The sequence below is a fragment of the Prunus avium genome, chromosome 1 (genome assembly GCF_965620075.1).
Source record: "Prunus avium chromosome 1, drPruAviu1.hap1.1, whole genome shotgun sequence".
NCBI classification, from domain to species: domain Eukaryota; kingdom Viridiplantae; phylum Streptophyta; class Magnoliopsida; order Rosales; family Rosaceae; genus Prunus; species Prunus avium.
The window spans coordinates 39,961,300-39,977,535 of NC_142284.1; the positions used below are offsets into that span (position 1 = coordinate 39,961,300).

The following is a 16,236-nucleotide window of genomic DNA, read 5'->3' on the forward strand; positions in this document are numbered from 1 at the left end:
CTGCATCACAAAATCTCACCAAGCACTCTAGGATAGTTGATTTTCCCATCCTTGCAATCTCATCCACCTGCTCTGCAGATGCCCCATAAGCAAGCATCCGCAAAGCAGCTGTAAGTTTTTGCTCCGGGAGAAGACCCAAAACTCCACAAGCATCATTCTTTTGAATGAAGTATGTGTCGTAATTACAAATATCATGCATGATTTTTTGGAACAAATGTGGCTGCATTCTATATCTCTCTCGAAACTTAGAAACAGGATATAAGGAATTTGGGATAAAGTAATCTTCCATGAGATTCTTACCCCGAGATTGCCTGCGTCTATCCACATTATGGGCACGACGACGGTGGTGTTGCCTTGATTCATTAAGCATAGCGAAGGCTACAAGCATTTCGTCCTCTTCTTCATCGGCCTCCTGATCTTCCTCAGCACGTCTCCGCCGGATTTCTTCCTCTTCTCTCTCTTGCCTCTCCAACAACCTCCTCAAGTTTGACATTGAGAGTAAAATATGTATTGTAAAATCTGAGAATTGAAGGAAAAGAGAAGATGTGGTGTGAGATGTATGAGTTGATGATGTAGTTATATAGAAGGATTGAGAAGATAGAGATGACACGTGGCGCAATTTTATAGGATGGAAATCTTATCTGAAATATGACATTATGATTTTTTTAAAAAAATTTGAAAACCTTATCTGACATGGGACACGTGGCGCAATTTTAGAGGGTGAAAATCTATCTAAAATATGAGATTATAATTTTTTAAATAAATTTGAAAATCTTATCTGACATGGGACACATGGCGTAATTTTATAGGGTCAAAATCTCATCTGAAATATGAGATTATAATCTTTAAAAAAAAAACTTAAAATCTTATCTGACATGGACACGTGGCAACCAAATATATTATCCGAAAATTTTATCTAAAAATGTTATCTGAAATTTGAGGTGATAATTTTATAATAAATAGTGACACGTGGCAACCGAAAATATTATCTGACAAAATTAATTAATGGTTTAAAGTATTAAAAAATTGAAAATAAAGTACAATGAATAGTATTTGCCCTTGCCCTAGCCTTCAATGGGTGGAACCAACTAAGGCAAGGCTGACACTATTCACATGAATAGTGGCAGCCCTTGCCTTGCCTTAGCCTTGCCTTTGCCTTCATGGGTGGACTTGCTCTGACGTATCAGAAATTTTTGACAGTGGTGTTGAAATGGCCAACATTATTCAACTTGATAGAATTAAGAATCAGGCGCGTTCAAATTTGGTTCCTACTTCAAGTGGAGAGTTACAAGAATTTACAAGAATTAAGCTTTGAATTGAAGGAGTTAACAAATTTATTCTCACAGCAGCTTACAAAATTATAGATTTTGATGCAAATCCAAAATCTAAAAAGAGGATACGAATTTATGTAAAAGTTTAGGATTATGGTGTACCAAGGGTATTTTTTGTAGTTAAATAAGGTGTACTTAGTTAATTTTACATTTTGTTTAAAATATTAGGGTGTACTTAGACCATAGGGTGTACTCAGTTAATTTTAGGGTTCGTTTAGCAGCACTCTTTAATATAATCAAAGATATGACATTAATATATTAATTTTAATATAAATTAATATAATAATATATTTAATATGTTAATGTTTTAATTTTTTTGAAAGTAAGATTAATATATCAATGAGAAACAAAATGAACGTGTAGATATTATCTACACAATATGAATGTATATTAATGTGTATATTGGATTGGTTCAATTTAGGTTGGATGTTCAATTTTTGTTCCGAACCGATCCAATTGGATTTCTATTTTTCTGATCCAATCAAATCTCGCCAATGTCGTCAAAACCAATAAAATTGAATTGGATTGGTCGGTTTTAGCGAATTGATTTGAATCTTGCACAGCACTAAGATCAACTATTATTTGTTCTCCTCCTGGGTTCACATGACAGGACTGCCATGGAAATATGGATGTGTATAACGTGAGCAAATTGGGTGGTAGAGATTGTGCAGTAGCAAAAACAATAGGAGGGCTTTGGTTTGTTATTTTTGTTTTTAGGTTTGTATTTTTATAAAAGGCCAATAATAATGATGAAAAATGTGGACAAAAGTGCATTTGTCACAACATGTATCATTCTAATTATAACGATAGTTATAAAACTAAATAGATGGGGTGGTCCAAATTGTGTGTTTTACAAAAGGTAATTTGATGTGCAAGGTTGAGTTTACCCATTAAAAGGGTAAAACAAGAGCAGTTGCTAGATACAGTTGAAAATTTTGTTATAGTAAATTTACCCAACCCAATATTATAGTAAATTGCTCACGTTATACACATCCATATTTCCATGGCAGTCCTGTCATGTGAACCCAGGAGGAGAACAAATAATAGTTGATCTTAGTGCTGTGCAGCAGCAAAAACAATAGGGGGGCGTTGATGGACAGGTTCTGCTCCTTTGGAAAGGACATGTCAGATCAACTTTGAGTGACCTTTAACCAAAGATGTAAAGCCGTTCTCGTGAACGTGAAAGGAAGGGATACGATTGGTATGAAGAATTTCCCTCCACCAGGTTTTTTTTTCTTTCTTACAAGCACTATCGGGGTAGAGGAGAGGAGCATCACATTCAATTATAAGATCTCGAGTGCAAAAATAAATACTTCTTAGTCAATCAAGCTACAAATCTTTTATTTTCCTCCACTTGTTGAAATGAGAATAATTTTAGATTTTTGACCCACTGTGGATAAAACCCGAGATATATATATTTCCTAAATGGTGTATCGGTTGTTCTGTGGCCAGTAATGAAATGGGCCAAAAAGGTTGGGTTTTATGATTGAAAAAAGAACAAAAAGAGTTGGGTTTTAAGAGCATTGGACGTGAGAGGAGGAGATACAATCATACAGATACACAAGTCTGCAATATTTAGTTTATTATTGTTCGCTACAACTTACAACAAATAACACAAGACTCAGAAACTGAACTCAACATTGATACAAAGAAAGAAAATAGTAGAGGAGACACATATACAACAACATCATACAAAACACAACACTCACTGATTAAATATCCGAAATTTATTTCCTACTGTGATTTTTTTTTTTGTTTTGGTTTTTTCAGTAATTGGCCTTAAGTGGAAATATAGTAGTAATTACGGGCACTTGAGGCGATTGCCATGGGTGGTCATATCAGTGTAGCACCTTCCACAGGCCTCCCGGTTGCCGGAGGTACCCGGAGGAACACACTTGCACCTCACGCAGCAGGTACCGCATGCCCTTGTGCACACGTTTGGCCTTGAGTGCAACCTGCACCCCGAGTTGCATAACTCATCACAATCTGCATTATTATTAATTATCAAATTAATACAAAACAAAACACATTTAATTAACGCACACCGCTGTGTTAACTTATGTTATTTATTAAACTCTAAATGAACTACATGCATGCATCATCAACAAGGGCAAGGGAATGAGAAAAGGGCATACTCAGGTAGGGTAAAAGCCTTCTGTTTGCTCCTTTCACCACCTAGAGTAATCGGTAAGAATTAATTAATTAAATATCCAGCACACAAAACAAACCCCCAAAAAAAAAGAAAAAAAGAAAAAAAAAGAAAAGAGAAAGGTCGTGGTGATTAGTCTAAACCTGGGTTTCATGGTCTTGTATATTCGAATCAGATGAAACCTGTATGTATGGAAAAACATGTAAATATTTTGGTGAAGGCATGATCTCCAGAGGAAAAGAGTGAGTAATAAAGGGAAGGGAGTGGAACTTTTAAGGCTTTTATTCTTACCTGCGTCGCCATGCAGAAGAGCAAAACCGCCATAACAAGAAGCAAGCGTAAAGCCATTTAATTTAAACACAAGCAGAAGCAGTGTTGTATATATCCGAAACTGAAAGGCAAAGCTCTTGATATATATATATATATATATATATATATATATATATAGCATAGCAGTTGCCTCTTAATAATATAGTTACCTTATTGCCCATGTATCCTCTCCCATATTGCGCATGTCTTTGTCTTCTACTCTTCTGCGTTTAATTAGATGATGAACACAACAGTGTCGTTTTATTTTGTGATTTTGTTTTCAACTAAGTACGACGCCATCGGGGTCTGAAACCATGACAGACCCCATTTTGGCATTAGCTGACTATGTTTTATAATACAAACATATGATATCTTACAAGAAGTAGATATGCTCTTCTCTCTCTCTCTCTCTCTCTCTCTCTCTCTCTCTCTCTCTCTCTCTCTCTCTCTCTCTCTCTCTCTCTCTCTCTCTCTCTCTCCTTTTTGGATGTAAACCAGTAACAGCATGCATGCATAACATAACTACTTAGGATAAGATAAGATCATAAAAAAGGAATTTGAAATAAAAATGGTGATGGGCAGCAGGATGCAGGAGGCAGGCTGCCAAGCTGGCTGGATGTATGGATTGGAAGTATGCATGTACACAGGAGACAGCTCAGCTCTAGTTGTATTGTATGCATAATGCATGCATGTATCATATAAGAGAACGTCATAATCCATATTTTGTTACAGGATGGGTTTTGAATCAATCTTTTGTTACAAGACGGATTTTGAATCAATAATGTCGAACACGTCTGAATTATTGTGTCATTTTTTTTCCTTTCAAACAAAGTGATATTTTAAATTACTCTAATGTACAAAGAAAGTGATGGAACTCGAGTGCAAAGAGTTGACGCACTGCTTTCGCCAACTGGACTAACCACGAGTGCAGAACAAAAATAAAAAAGTTGGCCTCGGCACAGAAATTGAAACGGTGGGTGTGGCCAGCACTTAAATTTCCAAAAGGACCAGCTAGCTCACTAGACGATGAGGCGGTGGAGCGGTGACACAAAAGTCCATGGTCCCAGCCACGACATGAATGTTGTTTCCAAAGTGAGACACGCACACGCTACACCGCTTAACAGTTCAATAAAATCATCCATCCAAGGCTATATGGCATTGCATTGCATCGGCACCCTCAAAACTCACTTCTCTAATTTATAAAGGCACCACCACTCATCTTTTCTTGGTTGGTATTGGTATAAAGACTAATAATAAATCATTACAAAAACTTCTCTGAATTTATCAGTACATTGAAAGATACAAAGCTTTGTAGACTTATATTTCAACTCTCTAGTGAATAACACCACCCCCAACCCCCAACCATGAAATGAAAAAGAAAAGCCTTAAGAACAGTACCTATCTATCACTGAAGAGCTAACTATGATTTCTCAATGTCAAAATTTCCAATTTGTTCCTCAGTAAGTGGAAGTCGATAAGAACTCAAAATTTTCAACCAGAAGTTTGGATATTGGAGTTCTTACCCATGCTTCCTGGGAAAAAGAATAAACCAAAAGATGTTGATTTGTTTCCCACATACCACCCACATTTCTAGTCTAATAAGTAAGCCTTCTAGAAAAAAATGTTGATTTCTTTTTCACTCATCTCATATACATGGTCTCTTGCATCTGTCAAAGCACTCTGCATCATGCAAAAGTTCATTAAGCCACATGTGAAAACAAGCAGCACAAAATAAAATGCCAAAATAGTGAAAGAGAGAAAAAAAAACCCTTAAGAGGATGAGAAGGTTACCTGCCCAAATTTGGTGAGGAAATTACTCGCAAGGTTCAGAGATGTGACTGTCACATCTTCATTGGCCTTCAGTGCTTGAGCAATTGCAAACGCCCCGTCATCCTGAATACAAAACCATTTTCAAATTGTGCAAAATACTGCTAAAATGTGAAAAAAAGCATACCGAAAACACAAAGTCAATACATACCCTGATTTCATTGAACCCTAAGTCTAATGAACTTAAAGCTTCATTAACCACTTTTAAGCTACGAGCCAGGCAGGATGCACCCTGCATTTTCCAATGCATAAAAAGGAAAATAACATTAGATTGGAGAGATCAAAACGACCCAAATGGAGTATAAAGACATTGCTTATCTACAGGAACTAACTTCATTTCGAAGTCCATTTGCCCGCAAGTCCAGAACGCGTATTGTAGTATTATATTTTAACATATCCGCAATGAACTCTGCACCCTTTGCACCAATCTGCAAAAGATTTTTATATTACATTGTTACAAGATCCTCTCAAATGGATACAGAAAACCCAGATCAAAGATCTAGAAATAGATAAGCATGTGTGAAAAACTATAGATTACCTGGCACCAGCCAAGCTTAAGGGTTTCTATGTTTCCGTGAAACTTGAGAACTTCGGATAAAGCCTTCACCCCATCAGGTCCCATGGGATTATAACCAAGCTCCAACTGAGAGAACAGAGAAGTTTCTGCCATTACATTCATGAATAGAAATGAAAAAAGAAAAAAAAGGAAAAGGGTACAGATTAGAGACTTACAAATGTAATGACAGAATTATCTTTCAATGCTTCAGCTATGGCAGTGACTCCCTTGGCATGGATGTTATTTCCTCCCTTTGAGAGCGACCCAATGTTTTTTAAATTAGTATGTTCAGGACCTCTCTTTTTTCGTTTTTAAATAAAATAGAATAAAACATGTACATAAAAAGTTATGCTAACAAAGAAGCATGCTCCTCTCACCAGGTCTATGGTTGTTATTGTCCGGTTTTGCTTCAAAGCATCTGCAATGTTTTCAGCTCCCTAAACATGAACAGGATTTACACATCAGCAAGGATGACCTAAGTTTTAGCACAAACAATGAACTAAGTTCCAAAATAAGTAAGTAGATCAAAATTAGTTTTCAATTCTCTTTTATGTCTTAAGATTGTCAAATGCCAGAAACATCTAAACAGTGATAGCTGTCGCAGTAGCAGTAGTTCAAAGCAAGCTGACAACCTTGAAACGACACTTAATGGAGGACTTGATCCATCAATCTAATTTCATATACAAAAATCCTAAACATTCTATGTTAAGTGATTTTAACCAATGAACAGGGAACCAAATAAAAGTACGAGTTCGCATAAGAGTGCGGCAGAAATGGTTAACAACTTGAAAATACTATACCTCATCACCTATATCATTCATGTAAACGTTCAACCATAACAAGCTCTTGGTCTTTTTGACATATCCACCAACATGAAAGGAGCCTTTTGCACTAAAAGAATTGTTGCCAATATCTAGAAGTGTAAGTTTACCTGAGCAAATATGCATATCAGATCAATAGCTGAAAAAATAAAATAAAATAGCTCACTAACGTTGGCAATTGATATGGTGAAATGCAAACCTTTATGTAATGATAAACCTGACATCAAAGCAGCCACTCCTTCATCTCCGATAGAATTTCCATGCAAATGAAGTTCCTGCATATAAAACATAGCTATTAACCTCAGATCCTTTACAATGAAGAACTTAATCCATTCTGTTGAGAGCTCATATATTTATATGCAGCAATATTGTGACATATCAAAGAAGAACAATGATCACCATTTCTTGGCAACACTAAATAGGGTTTTGTCAATCTCTAAAAGTGCTGATGAAGAGCAGATTTTGTGAATCCATTGTGACTGAATGTCTTTTTAAGGCTTCTTATTACATAGTCAGTTCAGCTATCTAACTACTTGTATTTTCCAGTTAACAGAGGATGTAAAATACCTTCCAAATTTATACAAAATTCTGAGGGATCATCAACATAGAGTGGTAAATTAATTTGTCTCAATGCAAAACAGAAAAAGAGTGGAAGTGACGAAACATGTACCCTTAAAGACTTGTTCCCCTCAAGTCCTTTCGCTAAAGCATTGGCCCCCAGGGCACCACCATAATTGCCACTATAAAAAATAATAAATTGACATCAGAATTTCTAAAAAGAATAAAAGTTAAGTACCGCTACAATAGAATTTTTAACTTAGTGTGCTCAAGAATAGCCATAGACAAGCAATACAAACAAACCAACGGTACATATAAACAAGAAATTGTATTATATAAGAAAAAAGAGGAGGGTGCACTAACTTCAGATGTATATTCCGTATTGTGTTGTTCTCAACAAGAGCTCCAGCAAGACTTGTAAATCCCTACCTCCATTTTGCAAAGAACAAATCATAAATAGAACCAGTTATTCAACTGTGATTGAAGTCATTAAAACCTACAATCTTAGAATATCTGGAGGCAACTACTTACAGAGTAGTCGATCATATTGTTGTTAAGTTCGAGAGCACGCAAGCTTGAATTATTCTTCAACATTTCTGCAATAGCCTTTGCACCCTGCACAGTGAAGCCGTCAGCTTGTTAGGCATATCATTCATGGACAATCCTTTCCTCTTGCAGATTTTGAAGGCACGTGTCTGTACTCATCAGGGCACCAGCTTTGATAAAAAGAAGTAAGCTAACCTCATCCCCTAAGTCAGTACTGTTGAGCTGGAGCTTTTGAATACCATTATTATTCACCAATATATCACATAGGCACTGTGAAGAAGAGTACATCACACAACATTAAGCTCTCAGATTCAAGAATAAGCAATAATATACACATGCAACTGAGCTACAAACTTTGTCTTTGCACTCCCATGGTTGAAAAATGTTATTTTGCACAGGGAGCAGGGAGCATTTGATGTTCAAAAGAAAAAATTTCTGACACCTCAATCTTGCAAGCAAACTAACAAGACAACTTTATCATAAACAGGTGGAATTTGGACTGACCTTAACGCCTTCATCTCCAATGGGGTTTCCAGAAAGATTAAGAGTCTTTAACATAATGTTAGATTGAAGAACACCGTCAAAGGCTTTCATTCCAGTTCCAGTTATTCCATTTGCAGCAAGACTCACTTCTTCAGCAGTCTGAAACACAATAAAAGCACACAATAATTGTCCAAAGTCACAATATTTGATAATTAATAAGATGAATTTTTTATTATATATATAATAAAAACAGATAGTGGAAATATTTGACTAAAGAACTCAAACCTGATTGTAACCTAAACTCTCGGAAAGAAAAAATAATCCTTCATCTCCAAAATTACGCCCTGTCAAAATAAAGTGTTGCCAAAATATACATGAGTTTTTACATTTTGTTTGGAAGTACAGTACAATCATTACATTGATTGAACAATAAACCCAAGTTTGTATTCAAAAGAAAGAAAGAAAGATACAATCAAGTGAGAAAGTTAACAAACAATAACAAACCTCTTATGAAAACATATAACTTGAAATATGAATTGTTACAGAAATTAACACGAATGAAATTGGCATCTAAATGAAATCGATACGAATAATGGAAAATAAGAACGTAAAGTAGAATATAAATTTTAGCCAGTGTTTTTCCTAAAAGTCCGTAAAAATAGAGAAGCTGCATGCACGAGCACTAAAGCATCTAGAACTACCTGACAAGTCGACACTTCTGAATGACCTAAGTTCCTTGGCGAAGTCATTGAGCTTCAGCTTGGACTCTCTTTCAATCTTTGCACCAAAACCTGTAAGCAAATTTGAACCGGCGGCAAAAGACCACTTCATTCCTTCGGCAGGCGTTTTGTTTTCAACAGATGAAGTCCTCTGCCGCTTTGGAACAAGGATTTTCTCCACCAATTTCCACAAAACTGTCAGCTGAAGACATAAATTAGTGCACCAATTTGGGAGGCACGGTAAATATAAAGATGAAATTATAATGCCGGAACAAAAAAATGACTTTGATTATCTCAAGCGCAATAAAGGGTATTTATCGACAGGTAGGGGGAGTGTCATCCCCATCTACATTCGGCATTTATATATGGACCAGATTAAGACAGAAACAGAGAAAGAACAATGCTTTTTGCCAGTTGAAATTTGCTAATAATCAATTATAAAGGCTTCTACTTTCTGATTTCTAACCCACATTTCAACCAAGTTAGAGTTTTTCAAGAAGAAACACACAAAAAAAAAAAAAAAAAAAGAAAAAAAAAAAAGAAAAGGAGGAATTGAAAGCAAATTCAGTACCGAAAGTGACGGCAAAGAATGAGGCGGCGGGAACGACGAAGGAAGCGAGCTGCCTGACTGGAGCAACAGGCAACGAGCTCGCGCTCTGTGATTCTCTATACACTCTCCGAGCACTGGCGGGCCTTCTAGAACCTCCCTCAGCCGCAGCCGCTCTTACCACCAAGCATCTCCTCCTTCGCGGAAGGATAGGAGGTAAAAACACACCCTGCGTACGATAGCCCAGCCAAGCACTCCCCGAACCTTGGGATTGGCATTGAGATTGCAGCCTCTGCTTGTTCGTGAGGGGCCGCAGCAGAATCTGAGAACCCAACAGGAATTTCATTATTCAAGTAAAAGAGGATAACAGAGAGAGAGAGAGGGAGAGAAAGAGTACCTTGGGATGAGAGCAGAGAGAGATGGCGGAAGCGGAGCCCATAGGGTGAGTGAGATAGAAGTTAGAAGGGCATAGAGAGGGTTGTTCTTGGCGACGTATGTACGGATATGGCTATGGAGGTTTGTGTTGCAGAGTTGATAGTATTCTGCAGCGGCGGGGTCTCTGAGATTGTTATCGAACAAACCAGCAGCAGGCGATCAGTCTATCAAGTATCAACTACCAAGACACTGTCCAAAATTTGCTTCCCCTGTTCAGTCACAGCTCTCTTGGGCCTTGCTATTATTGGATACATACATTGTAGGGCTTATCTGAATTTTATTGGACTGTTTGCCTTTGAGGCCCAAAACCAACAGTCTCCAATTGGGCCTTGCTAATTTCTCTCATTTATGTTATTTTCCAAACAATGTATAGATGACACGTGTCAAATGATACTACAATGAGGGGATCTTTAATATTCACCGATCAATGAAAATATTTCCTTTTTTAAAAAAAATTTATTTATTTTTATAGAGACGATTAATGAAAATAATTAAGTTCAATAATTCCTTCATATTATTGGACAGCCAACTAGATTAAAATTCTCAACACACCTCCTCAACGTAGCCCTAGTGTTATAGAAGCTCCACGTGGTGTCAACGTGAACCAAAACATTAATGCCAATTTGGGAGTGTTTATGTAAAGAAGCCTCTTAAAATGCGACACTAAACTCTCTAAACTATTATATGTGTGTTTAACTACTACAAGAAAACATGCTTTAGTTGACACTTCATTAGTGACGTTTTTGTCAAAACCATCAACTTTGTTACTATGCTTTGACGCTTTTTAAAAAGCATCAACTATACATCATGTTATGGTGACATTTATAAGAAAACGTCAATTCGCATTATTTTTTTTATTTTTTATGAGGTCAATTCGCATTATATATACTTGACATTTATAAGGAAAACATCAATTTACACTATCTATACTTGACGTTTATTTGTAACCATCAACTATGGAGGCTAGAGCTGTGCGCGACATCTCTCTATTTTGATCCAAATATTTTTAAGTGTCGCTCCTTTTCATTCTCTCTTCAGAAACACTCATATCATTCTTTCATTTCGTGCATTTCAAATTCAAACCTAAATATCAGAATCCCTAACTTCTTCCACTATTTGTTCAATTCCCAAATTAAAGACACAAAGCAGAGGATCTAACACACAAATTTAAGGGGCTTCTTGCTCTTAGATGGCAACAATTAGCTTTTTTCTTGTCTCAATCTCATACAACTTTATGGGTAAGCCTTCATTCCTCAGATATGTCTCAATCTCTAGATATTTAGGAAGATTGAACTAGAGGGTCTTGATAATAGCGAAAATCTGGGACTTTTAACACCCCCTTTTACCTTGTAGAACTGGGTTCTTTATTGTCTAGAAACTTCAGGCCAGGTATTCTCATAATTGCTTGTTATTTTTGTTGTGGGTCTTGGTTGTATGAAATGCTTCGTTCTATTTTAGGTTTGCTTTTCCTTTCCTTTTAATGGGAGCAGTGGCTGATTTCCCTCTTTTTCTTATGCAATAGACCACATCAAACTATTTTTCCCTTTGTTTTTTGTTTGTTCCATCTTAGCCCACCACAAAACTGGATCTCCTTTTTTGTTTCTATTTCTTTAAATTTTTTCCTTTTCACTGGAAACTGACTCCTCTTTTATTTTTGTGCGGTCAAAGTATCTCTTGTTTCCATTTGTTTTTTTTGAAAATTTGTGGTAGGAACATGGGTGGAATGTGATCAGTGGTTGTTGAAAACAAAAAGCCTTGCGCCTTTGGTTTATGAAAATTGGATCCACTAAGGTTTTGGCATTTGGAGAGACACACAGACATTAGTGGTTGTTATGATTTGTATACCTGTATAGTTGAGTGCTTAAACATCATTGTCCCATCTTCCATACTTAGATTTGTCTATTGACTTTCTTGTGATTGAGGTCTGAAACCCTTATGGTTTTTATATTACTTTGCTTATATTGTCATGAGAATCCTCTGTTCCATTGCATGTGTGTTTTTGCTATGTTATTTGTAGTCAAATTATTTCTGAGCCTTGTGTTATATATTAATAATGCAGGAGATGAAAAATAATTAGGGACTGAGATTGTGCCATTCTTTGTTTCTTCTTCTTATTTGAGTTTTTATGTGTTTGGGGTCAGACAACTTTGTTCAGGCATGTTATAATGTTATTGTTTTTTAATTTATGATATGACATGTTACAACTTTTACCACTTAGGATTTGAGTTTTTTTTAATTTACAATTTGATATGAGATTTCAGTCTCTAGCTGAGATTTTTGCGGATTTTTCAGTTTGTCAATTTCTATTTAGAGAAAGCATACAATACTCGTGGACTAGTTATTCTCGGGTGTAGCTTGTGTATGGCTGAGGATTTTATACTAATAAATGAAGATTTTTATTACTCTGATTTTTTCACAAGTTTTAGATGATGAGGATTATGAAGTTTGAGCTAGCCAAACAACAAGTGCGACTCGCTATCAATCTTAAACCTTCAGCAAACCAAAAAGTGGGTATACATTGTTTTCAATGCTTTCAAGCTTGTTCAAGTGCTTTGAATTTTGGATTGTCATATATGTTTTAATGAGTTAATTTCCTTGCTTTCCATTAAAACAATACTTTTTCCTTGTGTAGATGAATAACTTTTCAATGATCCATATTGTAACGGATATGTTTTTATGACACTAATCATGTAACTACTTAAAATATCATGTATTTGTTACCACGATCTAAACTGACTCAAAGAAACCAAATATTCTGCCACTAACCCTTTAATGAGGCATTTGTGCTCATCTTCCCTTTTCTTCTTTTGAAATGTAAAAGAAAATGATGGGTAATTTTTTAAAATTAATTATGCATCATCATTTGCAACAGGAGTCAAACTACAAATTTTGGTACTCTTATACACCCAGGAGTTAAAGTTGTTAATTTCTTGTTATTCTTGTCTTGTTTCTATGTCGGGTACAATGTTCTCATGCTATGATTGATTTGCACATTTACTTTAAAACTATTTTTCTTGCTTCATTTGAGCATGCAGATGCTAGTATGACTTGTTCTGTCAAGAGACTGTTATTTTCTTCCCACAAATCTAATGATCTCTATGCAGATTTAACTCTCTGTTTTTTGTTGGGTAAGCGTATGAATATTTATTTGTATTTTAAATTATGTTTTAGTCAATTCATTTTGTCTTTATCCAAGAGAATTCCCAATTAATCTGTTAGTTTCTTTAGTTTCCTTTTAGTCTCTGAAATTTTTGGCTAACCTTGTGCTTTCTGTTTTTGGTGTACATCAAGTGCAAGGCAAATAAAAGCAACTAACTGACAATTGGATGTTTACTTGGTGTTGTACTGCAGAAAGAGTGGTGAGCTCCCCATTTTTCCTTATTTTGTATTTTATTTATAAAGAAAAATTATTGAAATGGTTGTTTTGGTTAATTTAATCATAGGGCAATTGAAATCAGCAGCCCCATTTGAACTTCTGCAGCCATATATGAAGAGGATGCAATTTTCATGTGATATATGTTGATCAAGGTAATATGGGTTGTCTTCTTTCTTATTGTGTACAACATGTTTGAAGCAAGGGACTACTAATTGAAAATAGGTTGTTCATCAAATTCATTTAGTCAATTGATTTTGCCTTGATAACTCTTTGATCCATAAAGTCATATGTTCTTAGATTGGTATGATTTGGGTGGCTCCAACCGTGAAGGAAGTGTTAGGCTGGTAATGGGCTTACTTGGAAGTGTTATGAGGAAAGTAAAGCTTCTAAGGGATGAAGTCCTTATAATTGAGATTTGAGACTATATTACTAGATAACTTGTTTATTTTTAGCATATTTAATTTGAATTTTAATTCATATAGTAATTGTAATAGTATTTACTATATAACTTGAATGTTGTAACATTCATTTCATATTATTACAGTAAGTGTACAATTTCCAGCCTTTTTGGTCAAGAAGCTTATTTAATTTTTATTTATTTATTATTAGTCTTTTGTTTCTTGATGGCTAAACTATGTCAAGAAAAGAGAGATTAGTTGATGGTTAAAAGCTGTCAAGGGGAACGATTACTTGATGGTTCAAAGGTGTCAATAAATTGGGTACCCCTTTCCTAACAGTGACATCCTTGACATTTTATGAGCCGTCAAGTATTATGTTTCCTGACACTTTTTAGCCGTCACTAAAGGGTGTTTTTCTTGTAGTAGTTTTTATCGTATCCTGTGTTTAAAAAGTAAATTTACACAAGTCAGCGCGAAGATCTACACAATTCAGTTAAGAGTAGCTGAATGGCTTACCTGCAAACAAAGTGTGTTTGTACAATATCTGGCCAAGCACTCTCCAAACACTCCCAAGCCAAAGGGAAAGGAGTCCCACATCGACAAAACACAAGAGGAGGGGACTCTCCCTTCTTTATAAAAGGAGACCTCTCCCCTTCAAGAAGGAGGGAGTTAGGGTAGGCTACTTGGGCCTCATGGGCTTACCCATGAGCCCATTTACAAGCCCACGGATTATTGGCCTTCAGCCAGATCCTCAGCCTTCGGCCTTCGGCGCCATCAGCCTTCAGACTTCAGCCATCAGCCTTCGGTACTCTTCCTCTTCTCCTTGGGTCAAATCCTATGTGCATTGTATACAACATTATCGTAATGAGAACATACTTCTCCGTGGACGTAGCCCATTATTCGGGTGAACCACGTACATTTGTCTTCTGTATGCATGTCCATTTATCTACCGAATGCTCTTACATATTGAGGGTCCTCACCTTCAACATCCATCTCATCTTTAAGTTGGCCTAATTACTACCCGTCTAGTTTTAGCGCTAACAAGAGTGAAACATTAACTCTAGAAAGTATAAGACTCTTTAATTCGACAAGGGGGTAGCATAATATTTAGCCTTTGGGATGGTTCAGTATTGTTATAATGCAGACACATACGACCATGATGCCTTCTCGGTGGAACGATTTCGTGGGTCACTGGTTGAGTTTATGGTTTGGGAAACTGAAAAACTCCATGCACAGCTAATCTAAAGGAGATTAAAAAGATCTAAACTACTACAATCCTATAGTTAATGAATGCTAAGCAGCAAGCTACACCTGAAGAAGGTATTTTTCATTGATGTTATTGCTGAGTGTGGTCTTTTTCTGATATGCAACTAGGTTCTGCATGGAATATGTATTTTAGAGACCTTCCCACCCTGATTAGTCAAAGCTGGAGATGATGGTAATTGTGGATCAGCTGCGGTTTGTGACACACTTTGTTAGCGCTAAAACTAGACGGGTAGTAATTAGGCCAATTTAAAGATGAGGTGGATATTGAAGGTGAGGACCCTTAGTATGTAAGAGCATTCGGTAGATAAATGGACATGCATACAGAAGACAAATGTACGTGGTTCACCCGAATAATGGGCTACGTCCACGGAGAAGTATGTTCTCATTACGATAATGTTGTATACAATGCACATAGGATTTGACCCAAGGAGAAGAGGAAGAGTACCGAAGGCTGATGGCCTATGGCTGATGGCCGAAGGCTGATGGCCGATGGCTAATAGTTGAAGGCTGAAGGCTGATGGCGCCGAAGGCCGAAGGCTGATGGCCGAAGGCTGAGGATCTGGCTGAAGGCCAATAATCCGTGGGCTTGTAAATGGGCTCATGGGTAAGCCCATGAGGCCCAAGTAGCCTGCCCTAACTCCCTCCTTCTTGAAAGGGAGAGGTCTCCTTTTATAAAGAAGGGAGAGTCCCCTCCTCTTGTGTTTTGTCGATGTGGGACTCCCTTCCCTTTGGCTTGGGAGTGTTTGGGGAGTGCTTGGCCAGATATTGTACAAACAACTCTCATATCCATCCTCTTCTTCCTTGAATATCTATATGAAATAGAATATGTAATATCAGAAGCCTACCAAAATGGCCAGTGAAATGATACAACATAACCCTCCTCATACCTAGTCATTGTTCTGTACATATGAACTA

General features: G+C 36.6%; 2 protein-coding genes and 1 long non-coding RNA gene across 4 annotated transcripts; 1 reads left to right on the forward strand and 2 right to left on the reverse strand.

Moving 5' to 3' along the window:
- Nucleotides 1-2,894: 2,894 nt before the first annotated feature.
- Nucleotides 2,895-4,202, reverse strand: LOC110770090 (snakin-2-like). 2 transcript variants are annotated; one of them, XM_021974180.2, is made up of 4 exons: nucleotides 3,960-4,202; nucleotides 3,624-3,662; nucleotides 3,467-3,506; nucleotides 2,895-3,317 (listed from the first exon to the last, which is right to left on the reverse strand). In XM_021974180.2, exons 1-4 carry the CDS (start codon nucleotides 3,969-3,971, stop codon nucleotides 3,133-3,135), a joined length of 276 nt encoding a protein of 91 aa, XP_021829872.2. In that variant the 5' UTR covers nucleotides 3,972-4,202; the 3' UTR covers nucleotides 2,895-3,132. The 2 variants fall into 2 exon arrangements, with proteins under 2 accessions (XP_021829872.2, XP_021829871.2); XM_021974179.2 differs by lacking the exon at nucleotides 3,960-4,202 and adding an exon at nucleotides 3,772-3,903.
- Nucleotides 4,203-4,985: 783 nt separating this feature from the next.
- EMB2004 (RNI-like superfamily protein) lies at nucleotides 4,986-10,468 on the reverse strand. The gene is made up of 18 exons (XM_088250453.1): nucleotides 10,244-10,468; nucleotides 9,871-10,168; nucleotides 9,282-9,494; nucleotides 8,866-8,924; nucleotides 8,602-8,739; nucleotides 8,293-8,367; nucleotides 8,083-8,166; nucleotides 7,915-7,976; nucleotides 7,664-7,733; nucleotides 7,193-7,268; nucleotides 6,973-7,103; nucleotides 6,550-6,609; nucleotides 6,349-6,423; nucleotides 6,155-6,259; nucleotides 5,949-6,044; nucleotides 5,768-5,848; nucleotides 5,581-5,682; nucleotides 4,986-5,469 (listed from the first exon to the last, which is right to left on the reverse strand). Exons 1-18 carry the CDS (start codon nucleotides 10,283-10,285, stop codon nucleotides 5,401-5,403), a joined length of 1,836 nt encoding a protein of 611 aa, XP_088106579.1. The 5' UTR covers nucleotides 10,286-10,468; the 3' UTR covers nucleotides 4,986-5,400.
- Nucleotides 10,469-11,245: 777 nt separating this feature from the next.
- LOC110770093 (uncharacterized) lies at nucleotides 11,246-14,171 on the forward strand. The gene is made up of 5 exons (XR_015833148.1): nucleotides 11,246-11,519; nucleotides 12,702-12,788; nucleotides 13,573-13,640; nucleotides 13,725-13,809; nucleotides 13,955-14,171. It is a non-coding gene; the product is annotated as an uncharacterized LOC110770093 (long non-coding RNA).
- Nucleotides 14,172-16,236: the final 2,065 nt, after the last annotated feature.

What these genes read in the sequence shown, in the direction of transcription:
- LOC110770090 (XM_021974179.2), bottom strand. Translation starts at nt 3,828, where the DNA reads ATGGCTTTACGCTTGCTTCTTGTTATGGCGGTTTTGCTCTTCTGCATG. An exon ending in TACAAGACCATGAAACCCAG is followed by an intron (nt 3,507 to 3,623) that starts GTTTAGACTAAT and finishes CGATTACTCTAG; the next exon opens with GTGGTGAAAGGAGCAAACAG. An exon ending in AAGGCTTTTACCCTACCTGA is followed by an intron (nt 3,318 to 3,466) that starts GTATGCCCTTTT and finishes ATAATAATGCAG; the next exon opens with ATTGTGATGAGTTATGCAAC.
- EMB2004 (XM_088250453.1), bottom strand. Translation starts at nt 10,285, where the DNA reads ATGGGCTCCGCTTCCGCCATCTCTCTCTGCTCTCATCCCAAG. An exon ending in GTACTGACTTAGGGGATGAG is followed by an intron (nt 8,167 to 8,292) that starts GTTAGCTTACTT and finishes TTCACTGTGCAG; the next exon opens with GGTGCAAAGGCTATTGCAGA. An exon ending in TAGGGTTCAATGAAATCAGG is followed by an intron (nt 5,683 to 5,767) that starts GTATGTATTGAC and finishes TTTTGTATTCAG; the next exon opens with GATGACGGGGCGTTTGCAAT.